The 27,453-nt window shown below is 39.9% G+C and overlaps 1 protein-coding gene across 2 annotated transcripts in view; it reads left to right on the plus strand.

Annotated features, from left to right (window-relative positions):
* Window positions 1–462: 462 nt before the first annotated feature.
* chd6 (chromodomain helicase DNA binding protein 6) overlaps window positions 463–27,453 on the plus strand; it is a 93,398-nt gene continuing 66,407 nt past the window's right edge. The window contains exons 1-2 of one of the 2 annotated variants that reach the window (XM_040158522.1): window positions 463–639; window positions 20,174–20,222. In XM_040158522.1, the coding sequence (XP_040014456.1) occupies window positions 20,193–20,222 (30 nt within the window). In that variant the 5' untranslated portion in view covers window positions 463–639; window positions 20,174–20,192. Of the gene's footprint in view, window positions 640–1,419; window positions 1,530–20,173; window positions 20,223–27,453 lie in introns of those variants that run through there. The other variant, XM_040158523.1, reaches the window with a different exon arrangement.

A 27,453-nucleotide genomic window follows, 5' to 3' on the forward strand; every position in this document is an offset into this window, starting at 1 on the left:
TACAACACAGGAGTTTAGTTCTGTGTCACGGGAGGTGACTCGTCTAGGTGGAAGCATTTCTCTGTTATAGCCACAAAAGTTGTTTTATCTGGGCCCCGGCAGAGAGGTGTATTTTCTATCCCAATCAGAAAGTGCCACTAACAGATTTAAGTGGGGAGACAGCGACGGGCTGGTGACAGACTTCAGGTGAAGCTGGGAAAGAAGGCAAGTTGAATGATAGAGAAGCGGTTCCCCGTCAGCCCCAAAGACTCCCAAAACCGGCAAGAGCCCTTTGAGCCGCATCAGATAAACAGCTCACAAACAGCAATTTTAAGTCCAGCAAAAAAAAAAAAAAAAAAACCAAGCTGAACATCCGGGAAACGCAACCTGATCTGCAAAAGACGTGGAATGTCTTATTTCTTTTCTTCCGCCCTTCAAACCCGGCAATGATGGAGGAGTAAAAAGCGACATGATTGGTGGATGCAGCCAGCAGAGGAGAAATGTAAACCCTTCGTTTTGTTGCATCGGGGGGGTTGAAAACTGAACGCTCCCCTCTTGTTTTTTTCCTTCCTTCAATGACAGCAGCAGGAGCCAGCCGGGCGGTGCGGTGCGGTGGGAAGCTTCCCCCCGGTACGAGAAGGATTTCCCTGCAAGTCTGCGGTAAGGACAACAACAGAACAACACCGACACCTAGAATAAACAGCAGGCAATGTGCGTGAGGCTCACATCAATGCGAATCGCCAGGAAGGGAGAAAAACATGCACACAATGCACAATGGTGTTGCCTGGGGCTGCCGCGATAGCTCTCAGACTAACCCGGGAGAGACTCGCTCGTTTCGCTTGCTTGACAGCTGCAGGGCCAATGGAAATATGCATGGAGCCAGCTGCGCTAGGCTGCAGCCAATGGAAAAATCTGAAATGCTGAGCTGCTACTGGATCCAGAGGGTAAGGTTAGGCTGGCTGCAGCAGCCACACCGCCGCCGCCGCCGCCGCTGCTGCTGCTGCTGCCGCCGCCGCCGTTGCCGCTGCCGCTAAACTTCCACCAAATAAAAATCTGTTTGTGTTTTGGCTGCCGCGCCGGCCATATTAGGTAAGAAGCGCCCTTTAACTTTTGGACGCGGCTCGTCTTTGTGGATGTGTGTAGGGGGTAGATGTGTGTGTGGCGTCTAGGTTGGACTATGGTGGCAAAACAGTGCGGGACCCCGGCATCCAGACTGAATGAACTCCGCGGAGCTGGCAGCTTTATGTGGATTAAATAGATATTGCACGGAGTTCCACTCCTCCTCCTCCTCCTCCTCCTCCTCACCTCGCCATCTCTCTCTCTCTCTCTCTCTCTCTCTCTCTCTCTCTCTCTCTCTCTCTCTCTCTCTCTCTCTCTCGCTCTCCCTCTCTCTCTCTCTCCCCTCCCTCCCGTGCCTGCTAATTTTTTATGCATTTTTCTAAACTGTCATGGCGATTTTGTGTCCTTGGAAATAAAAAGCGCCAGTGTTTTTTCGGGCGAACCGGGGGCATGTCTCGCCGGTGAGAGCGTGTGTCCGGTGTCCGGAGCAGGTGAGTAGTCCGCCGGGGAGGGTTTTTCGGTGGGGAGATGTCCCCGAGAAGGAGTTTTAGAGGCTGTCCACACGTGTAAGGAGCTAGGGCTGTTATAATGTATTTACAACAGCGATGCAGTGACATTACAGAGCTAGCGGAGAAGGCTAGCTATGTAGCTACGGGTGCTAACATGAAATAGGACACAGTGTCTCATTTTTTCTGTCGGTGTGTGAAGTGTGTGTTTTGTGTTTTTCATCCCAAGTCGCCGTTTTGCTCGCCGGGAACTTCTCCCCCCCCCTCCTTAGCTAGCTCTCCCAACTTGTGGCAATCCAATGGCTGACAACATTGAAGCTAGCTGTGTGTTAGCCCCTGCGTCTGCTAGCCAAAACCTCAAAGAGATGTAAGCTAGGTTGTTAGCCTGTTAGCCCCTTGGAACATTTGTAGCTGTAGCAGCCAGGTGTGTGTGCGGGGACACAGTGAGTCATGAAGTGGTTGTGTCGTCCGTCCATCCACAGACTTTCAGCTGGCCCGATATGACAACCCTGGGCAGCCAGACAAAGGGTGCCAAAAGCTAACCCATCACAGTGGTCTGACTTGATGGTCATTCCATCAAGTCATGCGAATGTGCAGAACGAGTTAAAGCCATTAAGGGTGACTAGGTGTCCTCATTGTGTTTAGACTTTACTGTGAGGACATTTCCGCCAACATGGCCATGGGATGAAATTGTGCTCCACGCAGGGTATGTACATGTCTTAAAAAGGCTCAAAATACACTGATTACACCCTGGAAGGTCTTAAACGGTCTTGAATCTCAGTTGCAGGAGTCTTTAAATATTTTTTCTTGCTTGCCATTTTCAGTAAGGTTACACATAAAATGTTTTTGTATGTGATTTTAGCAAAAAACTCAAAAAAACCAAACTGGTACTATTGTTCCAGACCTCTCACCTTTATGTAAATTCGTATTTGGACCTTAGACAAATAAGTTATTTTTTTAATTGTTTAATCCATCCAGCCATTTTCTGCTGCTTAATGATTAATTAATTATTTTATTAGGAGTTACTGTCATACACTATCGGGATGTGCGCACAATAATGTGATATAAATATCAATAAATTCATGCACTTGTTAAGTAGAATTATCAACTGCATGAAATGTATGACCTTTGTATGGTATGACTGTGAAATGTATTAAATAGCATTCTGTGTGGTATTAAAATGCCTTGGGAAGTCTTAAGGTTTGACTTAGTCAACCATGCAGAAAGCCTGTTCACAGATTCTTCATCAAATCCTCTGTATTCGGCATAAAATCTTGCAGTTGGGAATGGGGACGTATTTCATTTCTTTTCATCTATATAATCTGGTAGTAGTGCTTTTGGTTTTGGATGAGCTGAAAGGCTGCTGATTCAATTCTCTGAGGCCACCTGGGTGGTTTCAGGAGGACACTGCTGCAGCGTTTCAGCACCAGGAGGCCTGGTGGCCCGGTGGGTAAACACCTCACAGGATGAAGCACCTCGCTTTGCTTTGGTTTTTGTCGTGTTGTGTTGTGTTTCCATGTTCACCTTCTGTTGGTGTTTCCTCCTCCCACAGCAAAAGGACATGCAGCCGGGGCTATTTGAAGACTCTAATCTGAACGTGTCTGTCTGCCTACTTGCTCACCCATTGTGTGACACTTTTTAGTGCCTGCTTGCAGAACTGCTGCTGCACTTTGACTCCATCATCAAAAGAAGTTGCATGGGCGAGGGGGAAAATAAAAGACTTTTGCCCTCTTCTTAGTTATTGAGACAGCTGACTGCTGAAGCAGGAGATGAGACATTTGTGCATGGTATAGCACACTAAGTTAGTTCTTCTTAATTATATTAATCAGAAAAAAAAGTAAAAGAATCATCTGCAGTACTGTGCTCATACTGCTGTAAGAGAAATACAGTACACGAGGCAGATGTTTTCGGCTGCTGTTTGTAGAGAAATCACTGAGATCACAGAGACAGTGCAGAGTTGGATATCAGATAGTGTTGACAAAGAACGTGTGACCTTTCTTTTGTAGTGCATCTTTACCCTGCTTATGTTTCATTTGGTAATAAGTGTGTTTTTAGGAGCAACATTTGGTAATTTTTGTTTATATTTGACAATTAGTACCTAGTACAGTGCAAAGGTAACTTTCTGTGCATTTCTAAAAAGCCTTTGTGATCATTAAAGGGTGCGGCTTGCCCCTTTTTGTAATTTTACAAAAACTTTTACTTTTAAAAAAAACAAAACCTTTAATGAAGACCAGTTCAACACCACTGCGAACTAAAAACTCAGTAATAAACATGTTAAATTAACATCTCTCTGACAGTGTCGATCATAATTTAACATTATTATCTTTGTAAAGGTAGACTTTACGGCTGAGCTGTTGGATTGGATTGCATTAGATTTTACAGGTGAACTTCTGCACCAAGCATTGCAGGTACATATTTCCGGTATCACAGTGAAATGAAAACTACGTGTTTCAGTAACAAAGTGGTGACAGAAGATATAGGATATCGATATATATATAGGGCTGAGCAATTTTTTCTTTTATTTCTTTTTTTTTGTTTTTTTTTTGGCAGCATTTATGTTGCAGTGTATGTGGGAGCAATACACACAGTGCAAAGGATGCATAGTAAAAGCCCACCCACGGTATAGTGGTATATTGTATACCATTTTACCATTTAATAGAAAACTAGCAAAGTTTGCTTTTTCATGACTAATCTTAACAGCAAACTTTTTCATCTGTTTAATTTAATACAACTTAATATAAATTATATTTTAGTCACAGGTGTCTTAAGCACACTCTGCCTGCACAGCGAATGACCAATCAGTCATTCTTAAAGCAGACGTAGTTGATGTATAAGAAAAAAAAAAAAAAAAGACACTGTAACTGTGCCCCAATTCCATACTACATACGCACTGACTTCAATCTCCAACTTTGGAAAGCCACTGCCAATTAAACTTATCAAGGAGACAGCAGTTGTTTGCAGTTAAGATCATCTCCTTCATTTCCTTCTGTGTATTGTATTGTGGCAGAGAGGTGTGTTATAACAACACACTCAGAAAATCAAGGCTTTTTAAGCATGCGCATTGACTGTTAAGAAAATACTGCAGTCACTTTTTTCCCAGACTGACCATACCACATGTTAAAAATCTGCTTAAAATTAGTTTGTAGTAGGTGGAGCAGAAGTTTTTTTTGGCACATCACCGGACAGCATGGCGATTCATTTATTTGACCGCAGAATAACAGACTCTATACCTTTCCGCTTTGCAACAGACATGGGTCGACTTCGTGTGTCTAGTAGGTCTCAACTAGAGGGATGTGATGCTGTCAAACACGTAGGTTTTTTCGGGCTGCCATTCCAGATCTTTACAAATGTAACTCAATGGTTTAGTGTAGAATCAGCATAATGATAAATCAGCCAGAATCCACTAGTTATTCTAAAAATCACTGTAATAATTGCTTGAGTGATACATTCTTTCCATACGTAGCTAAAAAAGTTCAACTGTATTTATACGGCACTTTTCAAATCCAGTTTTAAAATGGTTTACAGACATAAGAACAGGTGCATGGATGTGGTCAAGTTATACAAGCTCAAAAAATATCCTAATTTATAGTACAAACAAAAATATTTTATTTAAAATATTTTATTTTTAGGCTCCTACTAAAGGCAAGCATCGCGGCATCAGGCTTTCCCTTGTAGGCACCATCCCGTAATTAGACAGTCACAGGTTCAGTGTTCAGCTGCGAGTGGTGGCAGTGACAGGTGACTGTGCGAAAACCCTCAATACCAAGAAATATTGTAGAATGACACAAAGTTCCAACAGCATGTTACCCTCAACCTGTCTGTGATGTGTTTCTTGTGCTTTCTAAAAAAAAAAAAGGAAAACAACCGGTGATAGAGGAGAAAACTTTTTCACAGAGTGCGCACTGACTGCTGAAAGGAGGACGGTTTTTGTGTTATTTTTATCGTCAATTTGTCATTTCTGTGGGTGGAGATGGAAGAAATATGTTTTAAACAGACTGGGGGAATTTTAGTTTAGTGCCTCAATTAGTGTTAATCAGCATCTCAATTAGGTGGAATGGGCGCCCCACACACACACACACACACACACACACACTTCAGCTGCAGCTTTAGATTCACATTTAAATTTTAGAGTGTACTACAGGTACTGCATTTAACATTATGGTGATATCATAGTGAAATCTGAAATCTTGTGTATATTGCTCTATTATAAAGATTGGTTGGTAAATATAAGTGGAGGTTGTATTTTGACTGAACTGAGTCATGCTGTTTATTGTGTCTTCCCCAGGGAAAGCTTCATCATGATGTCTGAACTAAGAGGAGTCAGATACATTGTTGGGTGTATGACACTATATGTACTTAAATTGTCTTAATTAGTAAGTGCACAGGTGACAAACACAGAAAATGGAAGACATGACCAGACCAACGGGTATGTGGTGATGGCCTTTTTTACAGTTGACCCCAAAAATCTACAAGGGAAGTAGAACTGAAATGATTTGTTTATCAACCAGTAGGGTGATTGACGCAATATCGACAATCACATAAATGTTTAAAACATTTTCAAGGAAAAAAGGGCTCATTTATTAGTGATTTTCTCTGTTCTCAAATCGTATGTAAATCATATCTTGGTGTTTTGTTCTGTTGGTGGGACAAAACAAGCAATTTGGAGACATCACCCTGGGCTCTGGAAAACTGTGACTGACATTTTTCACTATTTTTTTGAAAATGTGATTAATCGGATAATTGTTAAAAACCAAAATAAAACAGATGCACAAATAAACAGACTGAAAATAAAAATAATCATTAGTTGACCCCTTAAAAGGAACATTAGGTGGGAGGGAGGTTATAAGCAGGCCTACTGGTAAAGGGCTAAATATAGACAATGGCCTATTTGTACTAACTTGATAGTACAGTATACAGACATTTTAAAATATACATATTAGCTGTACAGATATCTTTACTTTAAGCCACAAGTCTGTCTCCAAAAAATTAGTAACCTATGCAAAGGTTTCAGCATGGTGATGTGGCTCAATGAGTGGAAAAAGCTCTGGGGTTTAGCTGTGACCTTAAATATAGCACAATAGTGTAAATATGTCAATGTCACAGTGCTGTAGCAGCGGACTAGGTCAGCTGGATGCTTGGCATGAGGAAAAGATGAAAACTGTGCCATAAGAAGGTGCCGCAGAGGCTGAGATTTGGGTGGTGATTATTGATTTATCTGATTGATATGAGAAAGCTAAGTCTCACTGTGTTGTAACCTAGGCCAGGCAGCCTCTGACAACACTGTCCGCTCCTTTGTTTGTTCCCTCGTGGGAGCAATGTACGGCTGAAGCAGCGATGGAACGAGGAGGAGCTGTGTTCCCTTTTTTAAAGACGCCCTCTCCTCTTTGTGCATGCTAACACACAAACGCACGCACGCACACATGTTGGGGAAAACAGGGTTGAATTTGGTTTGAATTAGCACAGCCGGCCGCTCCTCCTTGTCCCTCAAGTGAGCCCTCCCCTGATGATTGTCAGGCGCAGCAACAGTTAGGATCTTCTGCTCTTTTCTGCAAGGGCAAGTGCATGAGTGAAGGGAATAAGGTCATTGAAAAGAGAGCAGCTCTCTCCACTGAGACAGCCAGGAAGGATTTCTGTCTGTGGCTGATGAGTAAAGTCTGCTGTAGCACCCACTTTTCCAGGTTATAAAATAAATCCTGGAGCTTATTTATTTCCAGAAAAAACGTTCACTGGTAATACCATAAATGGGGAAAAAAAGGATATTCCCAACGTAAAAACAAACAAACAAAAGACCATTGTGTTTTATCTGAAATAGGTCTGAAACTTATAAAGTTATTTTCATTATTATTGAGTAATCTTTTCTTGATTTTCTCTAAGAGCTCAAGGTGATGTCTTGACATCGCTTCGTTTCTCTGACCAACAATCTTAAACTCAAAAATATTCAATTCCCAGTGATGTAAAACAGAGAAAGGGATAAAATCCTCACATTTGAACCAAATGACTTTAGAAAATCAAGCGACTGGTTTATTAATCAACTAATCATTTTAGTTCTAATCTTGAAGTCGAGCTCAGGGCTGCTCCCAGGAGATTTTCATTTATCGGTGTATGTACTGTATCATCATACGGCAAATGTGTGAGAAATCACCAATAGAATATAATTTCAAACTAATGTTCAAAAGCAATTAACTTAAATGCTTCAGTAACGAATTGCTCTGATTTTTAAATTCAGACAGCAGAAATGTCTTTGGAAAGTGAAAAGTTGAGATGTTTTTCACTTATGTGTTTGCGACTGGTGAGATTTTTCTGTCCTTTAGCCACTGTAGAAATGCGTTTCCATTTAAGATCTGGTCCTCCTTTTACACACACGCACCCTGGTGTGCGGGTGTTTGTTTATGTGCTTGTGTGTGCGAGTCCTGCTGCACAGTGAGTAGCAGACGGTTGTTTCATTTGTGAAAACAGCATGCTCCTGCATCAATATTCATGGGTGACAGGTGTGTAGAGATATTTGGCACAAAACTTGGAAAAAGCTTCCACACGCTGTCTCTCTCACTTAGATTTAACTGCTATAATTTTTTTTGGGGAAGTTTCTTGGAGAACAGGAAGTCCACACCTTCTATACCTTGCTATTTTCCTTTTCTTAAAGTCCTCTGTCATACATACAGTAATTACTTTAAGGCCACAGGAGTATTGTAGTAAATCTGCTGTCAGGGCACCAAGGCTCTCACTGCAGGTTACCTGCACTGTTAGTGAGGACGTTTGTTTAGCTGTCTCAGACGTTGTCAGACCTTGATGTGCGCGCAGACTGATTGCCTTAAGTCCAAATGTATTTTATCTTTCAGAAGACAGATACCTGGGGTTAGTTGGGTGGGGTTTGAATCTGCGATGACACCATTTCTTTGTCATTTTTAAAGGTCTGTTTTTTTGGCATGTAAACAATCCGAGATCGATGGCCTTTAACAGGGAGTGACCGCAAAGATGAGGTTAAGACGGGATGACGTGCAGCGAAGTGAAGCCTAGTCCACACGTATACGGGTGTTTATTAAAATGGGGGTTTTCCTGTTCACACGAGCACTTTTACAAAAATCTCAGGCCGCATGAAAACGCAAAAACGCGATGTCAAGCGCTGTTAAGAGCATGCCAAACCAACAGGCGGCGATATCACCCTAACCATAATGCCACGTTGGCCAATCAGAAGGCTGAAAAAAGTTATCACCGGCTCCGGTGGGCTAACAACAATGGCGCATCAAGGAAGGGCGGAATTGTGGACGGGCACATTTATGTGCAAATATTTAAAAAGTCCTGTTAGCAAGGTTATATCCAGAGCTGTTTGGGCTTCGTGTGCCATTGCACAAAATTGCCTCATACCAACAAAGGACATAACAGCGCAAACTCGTCACCGGCCAGAATCTCAGTTTTCCCTGTCAACACTGAAAATGGAGTTTCTGAACATCTTCACCCTGGAAGGAGTTTGGCAAGAGGTCAGTTTTCAGTGACCTAAAATGCAGTTTGCGTGGGGATGAAAGGCCCAAAACGCATAGAAAAAGCTACGTTTTGACCAAGACCCGCGTGCGTGTGGACAAGGCCTAAGACTGCGCAGTTAACTGTGTTTAATCCTTAACCAGATTTTTATTTTGTACAGTTGAAAAGGATCCAAATTGAAGATAATGAAGCATTTTATTAAGGATCTCTGCTGTAGCAGGAAAGGGTTGAGATTGCAGCAGGGCTGAGCAGTAATTCAGCGCTCGGGTTTTATTTTTCTCTACAGATAAACACAGTGAGGCACACGTCTCACACTGATTATTGTAATTCACCGATTCCCAAATAATTTTCATGTTGTTTTACTTTATTGAACGCTGCACATTTCCCAATGAAGGGTGAGTTACATTTTACAAAAAAAAGGCCAAACCATAATATCTTACTTGCTTACTTCAACATTTGTTTACAAAATAATCTATTGGTTAATAAAACACTATTATGTCAGAAACTATTGCATTCAATGAGATGAACATGAGTTTAATTTTATACAATGTGATTTTGAATACTTCAAAATAATAACAATGACAATTCTGTTTTATGTATTGTGACATTAATGTTGTCCATTATCACCTCCTAATTTTCCAGTAATTGTTGTGGACACAATAATATAATGTGGGATTTGAAAAAGAAGGCATTGTGAAAATGACAGTCTCGAAACATAAAATGCCCTGTGACCACAGCTTCCCTGTGCCTGATTTGTCCCAAATAAAATCAGGGCAGGAACAGTACTGTTAGTAGGTTTCATATATTTAGATTTTATGAACAGTATCTACTTTTTTTTTTGGTTTTGTTATGTTTCAAGAGTTGGCCAAATTACAGAACCACTGTGTATATGCTTGGCCAAAAGCAGTTTGTTAGAAAAGAGACGCTACTCTTTACTGTTTTAATTTCTAAAAAGTAGTCACTAACTATTGCTTGTATGATGTTATCCCACTGGAAGTGGTAACTTTCATAGCTTTCCTAAAACGAAAATGCCTGACGGTGAAGTCAAACAGAAGACATGGAAGCTTGGTTATCCAAGCAGTGAACAGTGTCACACGCAAAGGCTCGGGCTTTGAGGAAAGGAAAAAGGGATAAACATGTCAACAAGCTCATATTATGGAGCAATAGTTGAAGGAAAAAAAAAAACCCCAACTAATTTTGGGAAAATATTTGTTTTGGCAGAGCGGCACGGTGGTACAGTGGTTATCACACAGCAAGAAGGTTCTGGGTTCCAAAGACATGCAGGTTAGGTTAATTGGTGACTCGAAGTTGCCCGTCGGTGTCTGGGTATTTGTCTCTGTGTGTCAGCCCTGTGATAGACCGGTGACTTGTCTGGCTGTACCCCGCTGGGATTGGCTCCAGCACCCCCGCGACCCTTAAAGGATGAGCAGTATAGCTAATGGATGGATGGATGGATTTGTTTTGACAATTGCCTTTTAAGCCCATGGATAATATATTATAGATTTGTGGCTGAGTATCACTTTATCTGTAAACTGTTTTATTCAAACTGTTCATACACACAAACAGATTGCTTGATTGACAAATTGCACAGTCATTTAGTGTCTCCATGGCAACAGGAGATGAAGTGATGAGGGTATGATGCTGTATTGTCCTGTTTTCATACTGGTTCACTCTTCCTTCTGCGTTCACTTTCACTCCATGTCCTCCACGTGACGCGTCCACCCACACGACGCCTCATACAGGCTCTGCCTCTCCGGGTTGAGCCAAGAACGTACTCTCTCAAGTGTTGGTTCTCGGTGGGCCTCAGGGTGTGGAGCGTCCCACATACCCCAAAGCACTTAACTGGTCAGACTTACTGGCTTGTTTCTGTCAGCATATGTGCATTTATTGCTGTGGTGTTTCTACACTGCCTTTCCCAGAAAGCAGCTGTCAGTCCAACAGTATGGGTGGTAATCTGACAGCTTGTTGATGAGTGCTTTTTTTTTTTTTTTTATCACCAATCATGCCACGAGCAACTTCTTTTTATTTTTTTTAATTTTCCAAATAAAATGCTGATGCTGCTGCTACAGCTATCAACTCACTTCCTGTGTGTCAGAGAATTTTTTTTCCTCAGCAAAACCTGCCCATTGCCAGATGTTTAGACCCACAAATGTTCAAGCTCTCAGGAATTGGCTCCAAGTTGATCTCCTGCCAGGATATACCAGGTGGTAGTGGAGTGTTGGAGTGTGTTTTTTTTTGTTTTTATTTATAAGAAAAATACTGCAAATTGAAATCAACAGTTGGATATTGATGAAGCTGAGATTGTCATACAAGCACCATAAAAAATTTTGTAAAAGACAAGATAATTTTTTTTTTTTTTTCTGCTCCCCCTCTGTGTGTTACTGGCAGGACTTGTCCTTACATGACAGGTGTGTAGGAGAGAATGAATTAGCACATTATGTCTTCTTCACTTGCAATTAAATCACTTTATTGACAGAATGCACTGTAGTGTTTGGTTGTAAGGATTATGTGTCACATTTTAAAAGATGGCAGTAATGAGTCTGGTCTAAGCCTCTGTGAAGATGCTGCAGTTATCCTCAGTGGTACAGTGAGACAGGTGGTGGGAGTGCCCGACCCCGTGCCGCAAGATTCCATTTCATCGTCCACGTGTTAAGCAGCGAAAGGGTGAGTGTTGAACGTGTTGTACGGAGCGTACAAAATATGAGGAGCACCTGCTCAGTGAGTCTGCCGACCTGCTATAGACATCACCTGCTCTAAATCTGCTTTCGGCTTTTTCAGGGGAGATGTATCGAAGGGGATTAGAAGGTTAAAAGAATGAATGAATGGTGAAGAAAATGGGGTACAACTATTTAAAAAAACGAAAAAAAAAAAAGCAAAAACAAAAGGAATTAATGCGGTGTAAGTTAGTCTTAACTTCCATAGGCGCATATACAGATGGGTGAAAAATTCAAGAAAATTCATGAATATGAGCGCAATCATTAATGCAGGTGTCTCCATACAGGGAACAAGGGTTCACTGAATGGGTTAAGTCGTATGAAAATTAGTGATACGCTAGCTTTGTATTGCGATGGGGCCTTTGTTGTTGTCTCCGGTATGGAAATATTTCGGTTTGAAATGTTCACGGCAAAGTTGTGGCGGAGATATTGTGTGTATAGTGGTATTTTTACATGTACCCAAAGGTGAAAACAGTTGGCTTGAAAGCCTCAGTGCTTCAACAAGGCTTCATCAACCCATCAGTAATGGCCTTCACGGTCTCCAGATCTCAACCCAAGTGAACAACTTTGGGAGATTTGGAAATAATGTGTTAGACAGCGCTCTCCACCACCGTCATCGAAACACCAAATGAGAAAATATCTCTTGGTTGAACGTTGTTCATCCCTCCAGTAGTGTTACAGAGACTTGTAGAGTCGATGACAAGGACGGAAGGAAGCTGTTTTGGAGGCTCAAGGTGGAACAACACCTTACTCGGACGCTTTATGTTGGTTTTTCCGTTAATTTGTCAGCCATCTGTCGTTCTTCACCTGACTTGTGTAGAACTGATCTGCTGCCAGACAAGCAGCAAAAACATCCCAAAATGAACTACTACTCTAGATTAAAATTTAATTCGTTAACCCAAGCAATCCCCCTAGTAAATGAAGTGAAGAGTTTGCATTAATAGCATATAAAACCGTGGACCCATCTGCTGTCTGATAACTGTCGTCTGCCTCTCTCTTGCTTGAGCAGCACTTTGTGTGCCGCTGTGTGGTACACAAGGTTTCTGTTTTTCAAACTTGATTTAGGTGCCTGGAGAATATCTAATTTTGCGACCAGCCGTAGATTTGGATAGATGGAAAACCCTGCCAGTGTATGCTGCAGAGCTATTTAAAACAGCTGGAAAATGAACATCTGTCTGACTTAGTTGATGGTTCAAAGTAAAACGCTCAGTCCATCTCAAACTACATCAGTACTTCTGTTATTCACATTATCCTTGAGTTTGTGCTCTCTAAGATGAATGTTCTCGCCAAAAGCCATGACATTTGACTTTGTGTTTTAGATTTGATATTCAACTACAGACTAGAAAGAGTTGCATAATAGCTTAGATATCTGGAAGATGTTTTGAAGTAATAGACAACATTGACGCTTGCCTTCCCCGGACCCCCCCACCCCCCACCCCACCCAGTTGAGTCTGTGACAACACATCCAGTAAAATGAGTGAATTGTAAAAGGTATTGTGTTGTTTCAGTTGCACTGGTACTGCGGTGCACCTGTGCTGTTCCTGTGGTGTTAGACTACAATGTCAGCAACCTTAGGTTTTCCCGTGCACCCCCTAAAAGTGCATTGTGTTCCTGTTTGTGTTTTAGAGGACTGGTCAGAAGTAACTTTGGCAGCTATAATAATGCCGAATGGACATGCATGTGCAAACCAACACTGAGAAAAGATATCACATCTGTGTGTATCCATACATATCATTCTTCTTTGTTCAGCGTCCACATGTAAGTTGCATGTAGGTCACATGCCTCGGGATCTGGGTTTGTACCTCACATCCTTGTGGTCCAGATAGGAACTGGGAAAACATGTGACTCGATGCAGAGTTTTGCTGCTCACTGGTTAGAAAACATCAGATCTGTGTCACATGGAGGAGTGGAAAAAACGCTGCACTGTGGTTTTCTACCTCTTTAAGCAAAATTCTCAAAACATTTAATAACAATAACAAATAATAATAATAATAATAGTAATAAATAGAAATTATGTAAATATCAATTTCATATAATACAGGATAGCCTTATTAGTATTTCCTAAACTGTGGTTTTGAAAATATAAATGGTATGTTACACCTTACAATGCTTCACATTCATTATAGGAATACTTACAGAAAATATTGTTAATTTAATGTAATGTTGAGCTTTTTATATATTTAGGTATGAGGAGTCATGTGATCAAACGATTATTTGATAGGAGATTAATCAGCGACTATTCTGATAAATGATTAACTGCTAAATTATTTTTTCAAGCAGAAATACTAAGCATTCCCTTGTTCCAGAATCTCAGATGTAAGGATATGGTGTTTTTCTTTGTTTTTTTTTTTCATTTATTTTTTTTATTTGTTAATGTGATAGTAAAATGAATATCTTTGTGTTTTGGACCTTACGTCAGACAAAAAAGCTTGTCTAAAGACATTGTCAATAATTTTATAGATCAAAAAAAAAGATCAATTGATTAAAAAAAAAAGTCACCAAATTAGAATTAAATTGCAGTTGTTGTAGCCTTTAATGTGACTTTTTTGTTTTTTTGTTGTTGCTGATGTTCAGTGTTGGTAAAGCTTTGCAGAAAAGCATGTCCAGTGTCCAATATAACGATCTGAACTGAGGCTTTTAGTGTAGTGTTTGCTGAAATACCTTCAATGTGTTTTGGAGTTACGTGACGTTAGTGGTATTTGCCTTGAAGGCAGAGAGGTGAGCGCTTATAAGAAGTTTCAATGGTTGGGCAGCCTTGTGGAACCAGTTGCTGTCCCACTGTCTGGCCTATTTTTGAGAGTCCCTCCATCTATTCAGATGTCTTATGCTACATAACAAGGCTAAATGCTGTCAGCATTGCAGAGACAGTAAAGTTGTTTTTGTAGTTTTGTGCTAGAAGAAAAGATTTAATAATTGTATGGCTTAAATTCATTGTGATTGACCCATTCACAGCTGAGATTAAAATCACATTGCAGCTAAAATATAAATCTAGAGTGTGGATGGGACACCGGGCGCTTTTAGGTACAAGTAAATAAACCCAGTAGAGGTTAGAATCTGATTTTAAACATTTCATTTACACTTTTGTGTTTAAGCTTGGTCGGTGCTTTTTGTAGTCTGTCTCTACATGGTGGATTTTTCTTTTCAGGTTTGTATACTAGTCTCCAAGTTCACCTTAACCAAACTCGGTCACGTATTTAGTGTTTTCTAATGTTTTAGTTAAAGTGCGTGGCTGGAGCTTTCAGTCATTCTGTCCTGCCTGGCTCGAAGGTGTTCAGGTAGTGCATAACAGTGGAAACAGTTCTGTGAGTGTAGCTGTCAGGTCTAAATTACTGGTCTAAAAATGACAACCTGCCAGACTAGACATGTTTGACAGATGTAACTCACATGTTTATTGTTAGCTGGATTGTTGCTTTCCTGCCCCACTGTTGAACGTAGGTGATGGATGTGTTTTTGATGACTTTCTTCAGTATTTTAAAGCGCGGATTATAATGATACTCATTGCACTTCATTTGATGTCCTAGCTTAGTTTTCTTAAGCTGCAGGATCAGGAAGGAAACATGTCAAAAATCAGAACGAGGTCAATTTCAAGGTTCTTTGAAAAATGGCTCCAAAGTGATTTAAAACACTGAAACATTATCTCAAAAGGTAATTAACTGCAGAAAATATACATGAAATGATACCTTTTCATGTTTAATGTTACTTAATTCATGTTATAACTTAATGTAGCTCTGACAAAAAAAGGAAAAACTCTACAGATTGACTGCACAAAATTTTATTCATATTGCATGAAGTATGTGTCATTTCTTATACAATTCTTTCTACTGCTCAATCAATAGTAATTTGTAATGTCTCACTTTATACCAACACACTCAGTGCAGTGCAGAAATCTTCAGAGCGTACTCAGTCGGATGGTGGGGTTAATCTTTCCTCTGATGGTGAGAAAGTTTCTTTTGTGTTTTTTGGAATTGCAAAACGCAGATCAAACAGCCTGAAATGGACCAAAGGCTGACTCGCTCAAGATCAAACACACAGACATGATGGACAGACAGATATGCATTCAGTGTCTGAATCATTTCTTTGAGGGAAGATGAGATAAAGTTGTAACACTGACAGCGTGCTGGAATTGAACCTGCATTCATGCTGTATTGGAAAGACTGGACATTAAACCCTTCTGGTAGCTGGTTTGCTGTATCATACATCAGTACCGCATTGTACTCATGGGAAAACTTGAACTCCTGCAGTGCAGATCTTTGTGTGCAACCATTGGTATCCTTTTGTTTCATAGGAGTAAGATGCATAATGTGTTACATCAACATTCTGGATTTGAAATCCAACTAAGGACCTTTTTCTCATGTCCTCCCTCATCTTAATTCTTTCCCATTGTACGTCTAATTTGAGCTATAAAGGTTAAAAATCACAATCAAAATGTATCTTTTTCAGTTTAAATTTTTATATTATAACTTGCAATAAACTAAAAAAGCAAAAAACAACAGTGTAGAACTGAAGTGATGCTTCTCAGTGGTGAGGATTTGCTAATTTTCTTTGTCTTTTGTCATAGTAAATTGAATGTATTGGGGTTTTAGACAGTTGGTTGGACAAAACAAGTTAGAAGACACCACCTTTTTCACAGGCATTTTTCTCAATTCGCTGACCTTTTTATAGACCAAACGATACACTGAGAAAATAATTGGCAAAATAACCGATATCAAAAGAAAGTGAACGTAATTGTGAGTTGCGGTAATTATGAGTTACAGCCCTAGAGGAGTGTTTCCTTAGGATTGAAACTAATCACTGAAGTGGACAGACGCTGCCGGCTGACACATCCTAAAAGCAAAACCCAGCATGTTGAGGTGATGGGATCTCATTTATTTACATAGAGAAAGAGAAGTTTTGTTGTTGGTAATGGGGATAAAAATTTAATTTTACAGTCTAGCCCTACGATATAACACCACACACAAGGCGTATACTGTACACATGCGTAGAAGTCGTGGAGGCTTTGAATGGGTTGCCGTGATGTTGTTGATGTTGTTAAAGAGGAGTGGAGTGCAATGAACTCAAATACAGTGGTTTCAGAAAGTATTCAGACCCCTTCACTTTTTGCACACTTTGTTTTGTAGATTTAATTTTACATGGATAAAATTGCCATTTTTGCCCATCAATGTACGCTCAATTGGTTTTTGTCCTGAAATGCAGTGTGAACTGTCGGACCTTTTTATATACACAGTTTTGTGCTTTTCTAAACTGTGTCAAATCAATTCAGTTTGCCACAGCGAACTGTAATCAAGTTCTAGACTCGTCTCAAGAATAATTAAAGAAACAGGATGCACCTGACCACAGTCTGGAGTGCCACAGCAAAGGATCTGTATATTTTTGTAAATGAAAGATTTCAGTTTTTGATTATAAATCAGTTTCCAAAAGTTTCTAAAGACATGTTGGGATATTGAGTGTAGAGTGATGGGAAAAGATTGCAATTTTTTCCATTTCAAATGAAATCTACAACACAATAAAGTGCAAAAAGTGAAGGCGTCTGAATACTGTCTGAAACCACTGTAACTTCAGTCCCGTCTCCTTCTCAATCCCTGCATGCAACCAACCCCGGTGGCATTACTTAATACTGTACGCAAGTTTCTAAAAGCGCCTCAGAAGCCGTGTGGAGCTGTGTGAAAATGTTCTGTTCATGTTATTCTGAAATGATTTCTGTGCTGTGACATTGCAGCTTGAAACCAACCCCGTCAGCAACCTTGGTAGCCATTGTAAAATTTCTCTCTCACACATTTATACCACTTACACCTTCTGTCCTGCATCTTTCCCAGAGCAAAAACACTTGACATGTGATCCCCAACAAGGTATTTACCCAAGAAACATAGGCTGTTTTGATTATCACAGTCAAAAAAATGACATCACCGTGGCTTCAACTAATGATTATTTTCGTAATCCATTCATCTACCGATTATTTTCTCGATTAATTGATTTATTTGTTTGGTCTTTCTAACATCAACAGACGACAAAAACAATGGGCCATAGCTATTTCCTAGAGCCCTAGGTGGTGTCACCAAATGCTGTGTTTTGTCCAACCAACATTCCAAAACTCTGAAATTAAATAAGGATACAATAATATCAAGAGAAAGAAAAGCTGCAGATTTTAACATCTGAAATGGTGGAATTGTTAAAAGTTTGCCATTTTTGCTTAAAAAATTAAAAATTATTATCAAAACAGTTGCTATTCCATTTCCTGTCTAGCCACTTATCGATTAAATGACTAACTGTTGTAGCTTCACACTGCAATGTGTATTACAGCTGGCATACAGTGCAGCGTTTTAAAAAAAAAAAAATCAGGTTACCTTGGCACTCTTAATACTACTACTATTCATAAAAAGTGATATTGCTCATTGCTCGTACTGAACCCTGCTGTGGATATCATGGCTGTCCAATGAATAATTGTCAGTTTACTGTTTTAGATTCCTGGAGTGCAGTCAATGCAAATAAGTGAAAATGTGCCATTTCAGTGTTGAATCACAAGCTGAAGTTGTGCTCTGTTGCCAATTAATTAACATAGCTTGAATTAGTTTTTGTAATTTTTTTTTTTTTTTGTGGAAGGTTTCCAGCATGCTGACATCTGCGGTGGCCATGTGTACTGTGTTCTTGCTTTTGTTGTTCAAAGATCCAGATGTCAGATTACCTCTGATAGAGATGTTTGTTAAGACCCCCCCCCCCTTTTTTTCAGTTCCCCCCCCCCGTTTCAGTATGGGAATTGGCAACAGCTGAAGATACCTGATTTAACAATGAATGGATTGTTGAGCATAAAGTAATTTTGTTTTAGCAGGGATTTATTAGTGGTACCTGCATGTTGCACCTTTTTTTTAGATGCAAATTAGTGCAGAATTAAGTACAATAAAGAGTTCACACAAATGTCAGGTTTTCTCATGTAAAGACAGCTTCACATTTTGTAACCTTTAGTAAGACAATTAGACTCTGTCAACTAGGGATGAGAATCGAAAAACTGGTTCCGGGCGAGAACCCTTTCCATATTGTCCGAACAATCTGAATCGCATGTCTCTGATCTCATCAGTTCCTTTTATTGATGCCGGTGTGTTTTTCTGACCGTTGTCCATTGCAAAACAAGGCCCTCAGACTCATTTGTCCACGCTGCTTGAAACTTGAAACAACAAGAGGGAGCTATGGCGGAGACGAAGAAACGGTCCAAAGCGTGGCGTCATTTCCCAAAGAAAGATGACGGCAGTGCTAGTTGTGATGTCTGTAAAATGGTGATTTCGAGTGAGGGTGGAAACACCAGCAATATGCTGAAACATCTTTTTACGCAACATGAGCTTAGATTCCAGGGATGCCATTTATTTGACACTCTTTCCACAAATGCTGCTGCTTCCCAACCAAGCAGCAAGCCCGTAACTGTTGTAATAACATTAGCGCCGTGCAGGCAGGCTTAGCAGAGTTTTTCTTCGACTAAGAAAACCTAAATGAAAATGACTGCTGTACAAATTCTCTCTCATTTGTTTTAGATGATGACAGACTCAGAGATAATAAAACAGCACTGATGCTGAAAACCTATGTAGGCCTACTTTTTTTCCCCACACAGAAAATTCATCAGGAATCGTTAAGGGAACCGATAATGGCACTTGCATCAATTAAATCTTATCAATTTTCCATCCTTATCGTCAACACCAAGGCATTTTTAAAATGTAGTTTTCATGTGCTATTGGTTTCCATCCATACTAGTGTTTTCTCATCATTTTCTACAGAGGCTCTCTAATTTAGTACCAAGCAAGGTTTTTTGTCTCGTTATATGCTACATGAATTGGACTTAATTGTAGCTGTGTCTGTGGCATATGTTTGTGTTTGCCTTCGAGTTTTTGTTTTGTCAGAACGCACCGGAAACATTGTGCATCTGTCGGGGAAGGTCAGTGAAACAAGTTGCCGCTGCCGTAACGTCTATGCCGCAGCTTAAGTGTCCTTCAGCAAGGCACTAGTTCAACAGCTGTCTCAGCTGTCTCTGGTTGTTCTTGGATGCTTCCAGAAGTGAATGTGTGTAACTGGAATGTGAAGAAGGTTGTTCATGGAAAACATTTGGTCAGCAAACCTTCTCCTAATATGGGTGAGAAAAATTAGCTGTTTGTAATAAACAGTAAGGTATGTACTGCATATGGCTTTCAGGAAAATGGATTCATCAGTCCTTTTGGGATATCAGTGCTTACTACGGTACTTGTTGGAATTTTTCATCAATAGAAACGGCTGTTGTGCACTATGAAGTAGGTCCGGTGTATTTGCACTGGTCAAATTGCCTTCATTTCCCTCTGTGTTCCAGCTTTACAAAACTTAACTCACAGCTGTACGGCTGTGTCGTCGAATGGCATAATAAGGTGTCAGTGTTGTTTTGTGTGCATTTCATGAAGTAATATGGTTTATGTCCTTTTCTATTAACAGATGCAGTGAGGGATAGAAGATGAAAATACACAAAAAGGACAAGCAGCAGGTTTGTATTGTCTCTCTCTCACACACACACACACACACACACACACACACACACACACACACACACACACACACACGGACATAAAAAAGTAGGTCATTTATAAAAAAAACCTCAATGCAAGAAGCAGTTTTGATACTAAATAAAAAAGTGATTTTTAAGCTTCAATCTCGAGTGTTTTTAGCGTGTACATGTTTCAGCCCTTTTAATACTGAAACGCAGCTTAACCTTAAATCCAGGGGTACGTGTGCTGTACGTTACCGTTACTGAATGGAGGCTCCTGCAATATAGGACACAAATGCTATCAAGTCTGCTGGCAATGGAGTACCGGACAACCCCAACAGGGCTCTGACACCAAAAACTCATTGCAAAGACCAAGGCATTATTTCCCCATGGAGGGAGTGGCTGCACTCTCCCAAGCAGCTGGCATTGATGGGAGGGGGGCAGCTAGGATGGGGACAATTCTTCTGTAAAGAAGAATGGAGAAAAAAGTTACTTTGTAATTCTCTCACTCACAAAGTTTTTGTAATTTTCCTCTTCGGTCCTGCTGGGACTTGAATACAAAGTCTCAAACATGGAAGAAAATATCAGAGAGGACGAGGGTACCAGGATAGAGAGTGAATATTGTGATTATTTACATTCTGATGAAGTCTGTAGGATCCTGCTTCCTAATTGGCTCTTTGTTCTGCTCTTCATTCTTCGTTCTTAACCTCGCATAGTCTGCGTATTTTGTCTGAAACCACTGTAATGCCACCTTAAAATTTTGTGACATTTTGGTACTCAGGTGCTTTGGCATTTTAAAATATTCTGTTGCCACATACTCTTAGTCCTTCTGTTAGGAACTCTTTCTTAAAATGTCTCCATTCTTATAATAAAGGAAAAAAGAGAGGTCTCAGATGATTGTGATGTGGATGTAGATGATAAAGTTAAATTGCATGATCTAGTGATAAAGATCTGTCGCCAGTGGCACAGGAAACATTCTTGTTTTTAATCACGGAAAAAGTCAAGAATTTTCTGAAATCACTTCCTATTTGCACTGTTTACTTCTTACCCTTTTATTTGACTTTTTTTTTTTTTGACTTTTTTTTTTTTTTTTTTTAAATTTGATGGCACTCAGATATTCCCACAATACAACAAAAATGTAGTGTCCATAGCATATGCACGGTTTTTGCCAAAAGTCCCATGTTGCAATGCCTCGTCTTTGATAGACCTGTAAATAATATGCCCATACACCTGTCAGTGATGATGCAAAATGTTTCGTCTGAATCCTAAACTTAGTACTTACTCTGGAGTAGACTATAGTTTACATTATCAGTAGATGACAGTGTTTAACATAAAATGAATTACGTGTATTACTAAAGAAGGATTACCTTGAGGTCCAGAACAGTAGAGAGAGTCTTAGGATAGCTGGACATATGTCTAAAGAAGTTCAATCCTCTGTTCTTAGTCTCTGTTGCTCCATTGTTCCTTCGTCGCATTAAGCCACCTGAAAAGCCTCTGTCACACTTCCAGGTGTCCTCCAACCTTCATCCTCATGGTGTTGTAGTATTGCTCTGTTCTAGGTATTTTCGTATTCCTTGTTGCATTTGGATGATGGCTCGCTTTCTGTAATATTTATGAGTCAAGCTAAGCAGAGTGATGAGTCAGAGTTTTGGTAAGTGCAGGGTGACACAGCAGTCTCTCAGCCTAGCACGAGGCCTAGCACTGTCACAGCAGCAGGACATGATCGTCCACTCGTTATCATCATTATCTGGTGTCATTGCCTACTTGATTATTAGATTTTGTAGCCAAATTTCTCTAAATCATGTAACGGTTTCAGTCAAAAAAAAACGGTAAAGAATCCTATAACCTGTTGTAGAGTTTGCTCATCAACAATTCAAGAGGAATAATAATGGACACCAACTTTTTCTTATTAACTCAATTCCAGTGAAAATGGTCCACAACACTCTACTGTAATGGGGAAAAAAAAAAACCAGAACTGAAATAAAATATAACCAAGAGTTGCACTTGAATTGGTGCAGGATGTTTTCAAAAACATTCTTCTTTGTTTCTATAGCAGACAAGAATAAAGCCCACAAAGAATCTCCTGAAGGAACAGGATGTTTTTCTAATGCACATTCTCTCTTAAATGGCAAATTTGTACAAATGGAGCACATGATTTTTTTTTTTTTTTTTTTTTTTTAAATTCACTGCTCCGGTGCATGACTGCATGAAGGTTAGTGAGATTTTACGAGAATTTTAATGCATTCACACTTGCCGGTTTGTAGCATGGTGAAGGTTAAGTTTTGTACTCCATGTAGCGTGATGAAGTGGGTTACCCGCCAAGTTAAGCTTCCTAACTTGGACCGGTTTTCCGAAAGCTGGTGCACCTCTAAGGTCAGCAGGGTGACCCAAAGCATAAGGAAACCACCCTAAATGTCAAACTTAGTGAGGTTTCTTGATGAGCACACTAAGACTCTACTACTGTTATATCAGTGTAAAAGTACCACATTAGTAATTTTATTTTCGAGGTTTCTTCAATGAATCCATTTATTGTCACAGTGCTGAGGCCCACAGATAAACATAGTGATTATTATGGAGAAAACATACAAAAAACAAAAAAACATCTTATGACAACCTAAAACTTTAAGAAAAACATGAAACAAGTTGAAACAAGCTGACTTCAGGCGAACTCTTTTCATAGTGATTGTGCTGACTGTGTAAACAGCCTGCTCTAAGACCCCATCTGCCTTTTCTTTTCTGAAATACAGCAAACAAATTGGACCTGGTACTGTTGGTAAACTTCTTGTAGCCACACAAGCGGCACGGCTCTACGTATGTCTGTGTCAGCTACTGGACGGATTGACGATCATTGTCCCCAGCGGATGAATCCTAGTAACTTTTTGAGAGCCTCTTGACTTTTCCTCCAGCAACACCATGAGATTCAAATTAGAAGTTCAGAGTGAACTCCACAACTATCAGACGGATTGCAGTGAAACCTGGCATACACCTTCATGCCCCCCTTAGGATGAATTGTAATTACTTTGGTCATCCCGAGTTTTCATCTAGCGCCACAATCAGGTCCAATTTTTCCCATCAGCCTTTAGCTTTGCTTGTGTCGTCCTAGGTAGCACATGTTTTATGCTAACATTCTGAGCGAAGCTCTTGAACTTGGTAAACTTCACCTTCTAAAAATCTGCATGTTAGCACTGTGATTGCGGCCGTGTTAGCTGCTGATGTCAGTCCAGTGCGCCACTGTGCCTAAGTGCGGCCTCACAGATCTGCCTGCAGGGCCGTAGACTCTCAGTCCGGTAAATCACAGTCTCCATGATAAAACTGCTTTAAAGTCATCCAATCCACTTAATTTAGACGTACAAGTTTTCTCACTTACCTTTCGTTTTAGGCGATGAAATGTTGCCGGTGATTGCATTTTAATTAGTGTGTTTTTTGTAGACGTCCGAAAAGGATGAACTCCTCAATCAATAACACATCAAGTAAAGCGAGTTCATTTGAGGTTGTACTTCACTGTAATGCTGGGTGTATTGATCATTTCCTCAGTCACATGAGCTTTATAATCCCAGCAGGGGAAAGTTTGGTTACAGCCATGGTTAAGATAGTCATAGGTTTACAGTGCCACATGAAAAACCGGATGTTTAAAATGAAGTTACAAGAAAGTACGTCAGTGGCAGAATCCATCTTAAAAGGAACAGAAAAGACACAGTGGCTGTATCCTTAAATAACTTGGCCTCTATTTTAGGAGTGTGCAGTACGGTCACCAGTTTGTATCAGCTGGTTTACAGAGAGGAGGTAATGAGATTTTCACTGATACGGTGAAGGCGTGCCTGGTATCTAATCTTCTTTTTCAAGTGGCCAAGTTATCTGGTTATCAGCCTGCCACATCTTGAGACAACAGAGTGAAAATGTCATCACGGCAGAGGGATGTGTAGTGGGGCTGATGCCTGTCCGGAAATATTTAGAGAAGGCTGCATCACCGTGTTGGGAGAATGACAACAAATGAAATATGGAGATGCTGCTAACGTACTCCCCCGGCATAAAACAAAACATTTCTGTGCTGGCAGGTTGTTCAAATAGAGGAAAAAAAGGAACATTTTCTGTAATGGTGAGGTTAGTGATCCAACAGGTGTTCCGGGGAGATAGTTGCAGTGTGTAATTTATGTTTTTAGTCTTGAAGTGTTCTCTGTAACTGTTGGTAACCACTCTCTTGACGAATAAAAGCCCTGTATTGCGCTGTTCATGTCTCCTTGGAGGTAATCGTGTTTTTCACTTCTGTGTAAAGCCTGTGCGACACGTCGATAAGTTTGCTCAACTTTTGCTTCTGTCAGCACCTGTGACGCTTTTTGGGCTTTGATTGACATGGCTGACAGAAATGTGCTGGCTGTGTAGTGCTGCAGAGCTTTGAGGGGAAAAAATTCATTGTGGAAATAATGCTGAATTTTGTCTGTGCAGTATGATATGCGTCATCTTTTCGAACATGTTTTATTTTTCATGGCTCAAAAATGTTTTTGAAATTGACTGTGTGAGGAGGCAGAGGATGTTTAAGCTCCTCATTCTGAATAAAAGGGAAATATTTTCTGGCACCATGTACTCTAGTCTTTTCGCCTGAGAATTATGGAGAGCTCAAATATTTCACTCATTTTGGAGCTTGCAGTTATCAGTGTTTTGTGCATAGTTTTTATTACTGATTTAATCCGTGTGTTTTCTTACAATCAATCATTTAGTCTATAAAAACTCATAAAATAATGAAACATTTCCAGCAACCCAATGTGACTTTTCCCCAATATCTTGTTTAGTCTGTCCAACAATCAAAAACCCAAAGATATTCAGTTGACAATGGAAAAAAAACAGAAAAAAGAATCACAAATCTCATTTTGAAGCTGTAACTTGCACATTTTTGGCATTTTACCTTGATAAATGACACTTGATTGACTTATAAAAACTGGTCACATCTGTTTCACACTGTAGTGCCCCACATGTGATTAATGCATACAAAGGGAGCTACTCTATACACTGAAAAAGATTGTTTTTCCTCCTCGATAGTTTTTTTTTCCCACCACATTCCATGAATCAGCAAGTGCTGTGTGAAACTGGGTTTTCTGCACTTCAAGGTAAAGCCGAGAAAAGACTGAATTCTTTTCTGTCTGAGGCCTTGATTTACTCACTTTGATCATCTTTCCGTACTCACCCAAACAGCTGAAACGTCCATCTGCAGCACACTGCGCTCTCCTCCTCCTCCTCCATCACCTCCTCCTCCTCCTCTCCTTCCTTTTTTTTTTTTTCTTATACAGGGAATAACAAGAATTTAGATTTCCTCTGAGCTGGACCTTTTCTTTAGTTTTTTTTTTTTTTTTTTTTGACGGAGTCTTCCTTTTCTATACATCTTTCATTTTCCAGTTTAATCCAGGATGGCTGAAGTTTTTTTGCTCTCTCAGAAAGGATAAATGTATATGTATGGACACGTAAGCGCATACTTTTTTTTAAATTAGATAATCATCAAGATCATTTTAGTCAGATCTGTGTTAAGCACAGTTGCAAAATTTATATAAATCATGTAAATTTCCTACTAATCTCTTCTTCATCACAGTCTCCCCTTGTTTTGAAAAATACAAAAGCAAATTGATGCAATAAAAAGCATGAAGATTAATTTATGATGAAATATTAACAAAACTCTCCTCAAACTATCCACCTCACCTTTTAAGTAGCCTTTCTTGAAGCGGTTGATGAGATTTATGACAGAATTTTTCAGTATGATAGTGAATGAGGGAAAAATAGGAACCTCTTTATAGTAACTTTCTAAAACAAGGTTATATACTGCTTTATGATATAATAAAAAAGCAGTAAAAGGTCATACAGTTTAATCAAAAGAACCACCATATTAGAAACTGACTAAAAGGGATTTATAGAAATTCAAGGAGCAGAAGAGCAACATAAAGCAAACACACAGAAGCAAGGCAGAGAAATAATCTCATATATTTAAAGTAATGCAGTAAAGATGAGTCCTCAGATAAGCGTTTAAGTGGTTAGTCGATTTTTTTATCTGGACATTTTTATGCATCTTTTTATTACAGTAGAGACAAACCAGAAATGAGAAGAGAAAAAGCAAAAGCCCGTTTTGAAATGGGGACGATGCAATTACATGATCAGTACCTCAAGCCCCCAGGCCACCAGAACACCCCATGACAACAATTCTGATAACGGTTAAATGTGTAAGTCATTTACAGTATCGAGCGAAAATGCTAAACATTTACTGGTTGCAGCTCCTCAAATGCGAAAATCTACTGCTTTTGTCTGTTTAATGTTGTAAATGAACTGTTGGTCGGACAAAACAGAAAAACCAGAAAGAAGAAGAAATTGATTTTTTTTTTTTTTTTTTTTTTCTCACCACTTATTATTTTAATTATTTATCTTTTTTACATTTTATAGACGTAATGATTAAGGAATCTTAAAGCAGTAGTCACATCCCCGTGTGTACTTTGAACCACTGTTTGGTAGCTGTACTTATTCCTCCTCCCCATGCTGGCCATGAAGAGATCCCCTCCTCAGATGGAGGTAGATGGGGGGGGACAACATCCACTGCTGTCTCTCTGTAATTTCTGCACAAGGTAAGGACCGTGGGGTCACCCCCCCCCCCCCACCACCACCACTGACACTGGAATCACTTTAGGGAGGAAGATCTTCATATGTACACTGACATTTAGATTAACTGGTAATGTAAGTGATTGGTGGTGGTGGCCCTAGCGTAGATTGTTCCTGTGCAGGCACATTATAGATTTAGCCTCGCCGTTTGTATGTTGCATCGCAAAATGCACTGCGAGTATCGGCGCAACTTACTGCAGTGTCCACACAGTTGTTGGGTCTCCATTTGTATTCTGTGCATGTCCCGGCTAAACAGGATTTTCACAATTACTGATGCCCCGGTCTGATACACTGAATCATTATCAGTTCCAGAAAGCTTATTAAATGGACTGGGTATATCCCAAATGTGACTGACCCACATTAAATATTGTTTCTCAATCTGGATTGGTTTTGGAAACAGGAATATAAAAAAAATTGTCTACGAGCCTAAAAAAAAATGTTGGTGTATAGATGCCCCGTACTTACTGTCAGAAAGGGATGTGTAGTTACAGGCTCATGTTACCTACGTGTAGAGGAATTACAGTATCCCAATCACTGACATACAGGTTTAAAATTAAAAATGATGGAGAACATTGGGATCATATTGATACTATTTATCGGC

This window comes from Xiphias gladius, chromosome 21, assembly GCF_016859285.1.
Source record: "Xiphias gladius isolate SHS-SW01 ecotype Sanya breed wild chromosome 21, ASM1685928v1, whole genome shotgun sequence".
Lineage (NCBI taxonomy): Eukaryota > Metazoa > Chordata > Actinopteri > Istiophoriformes > Xiphiidae > Xiphias > Xiphias gladius.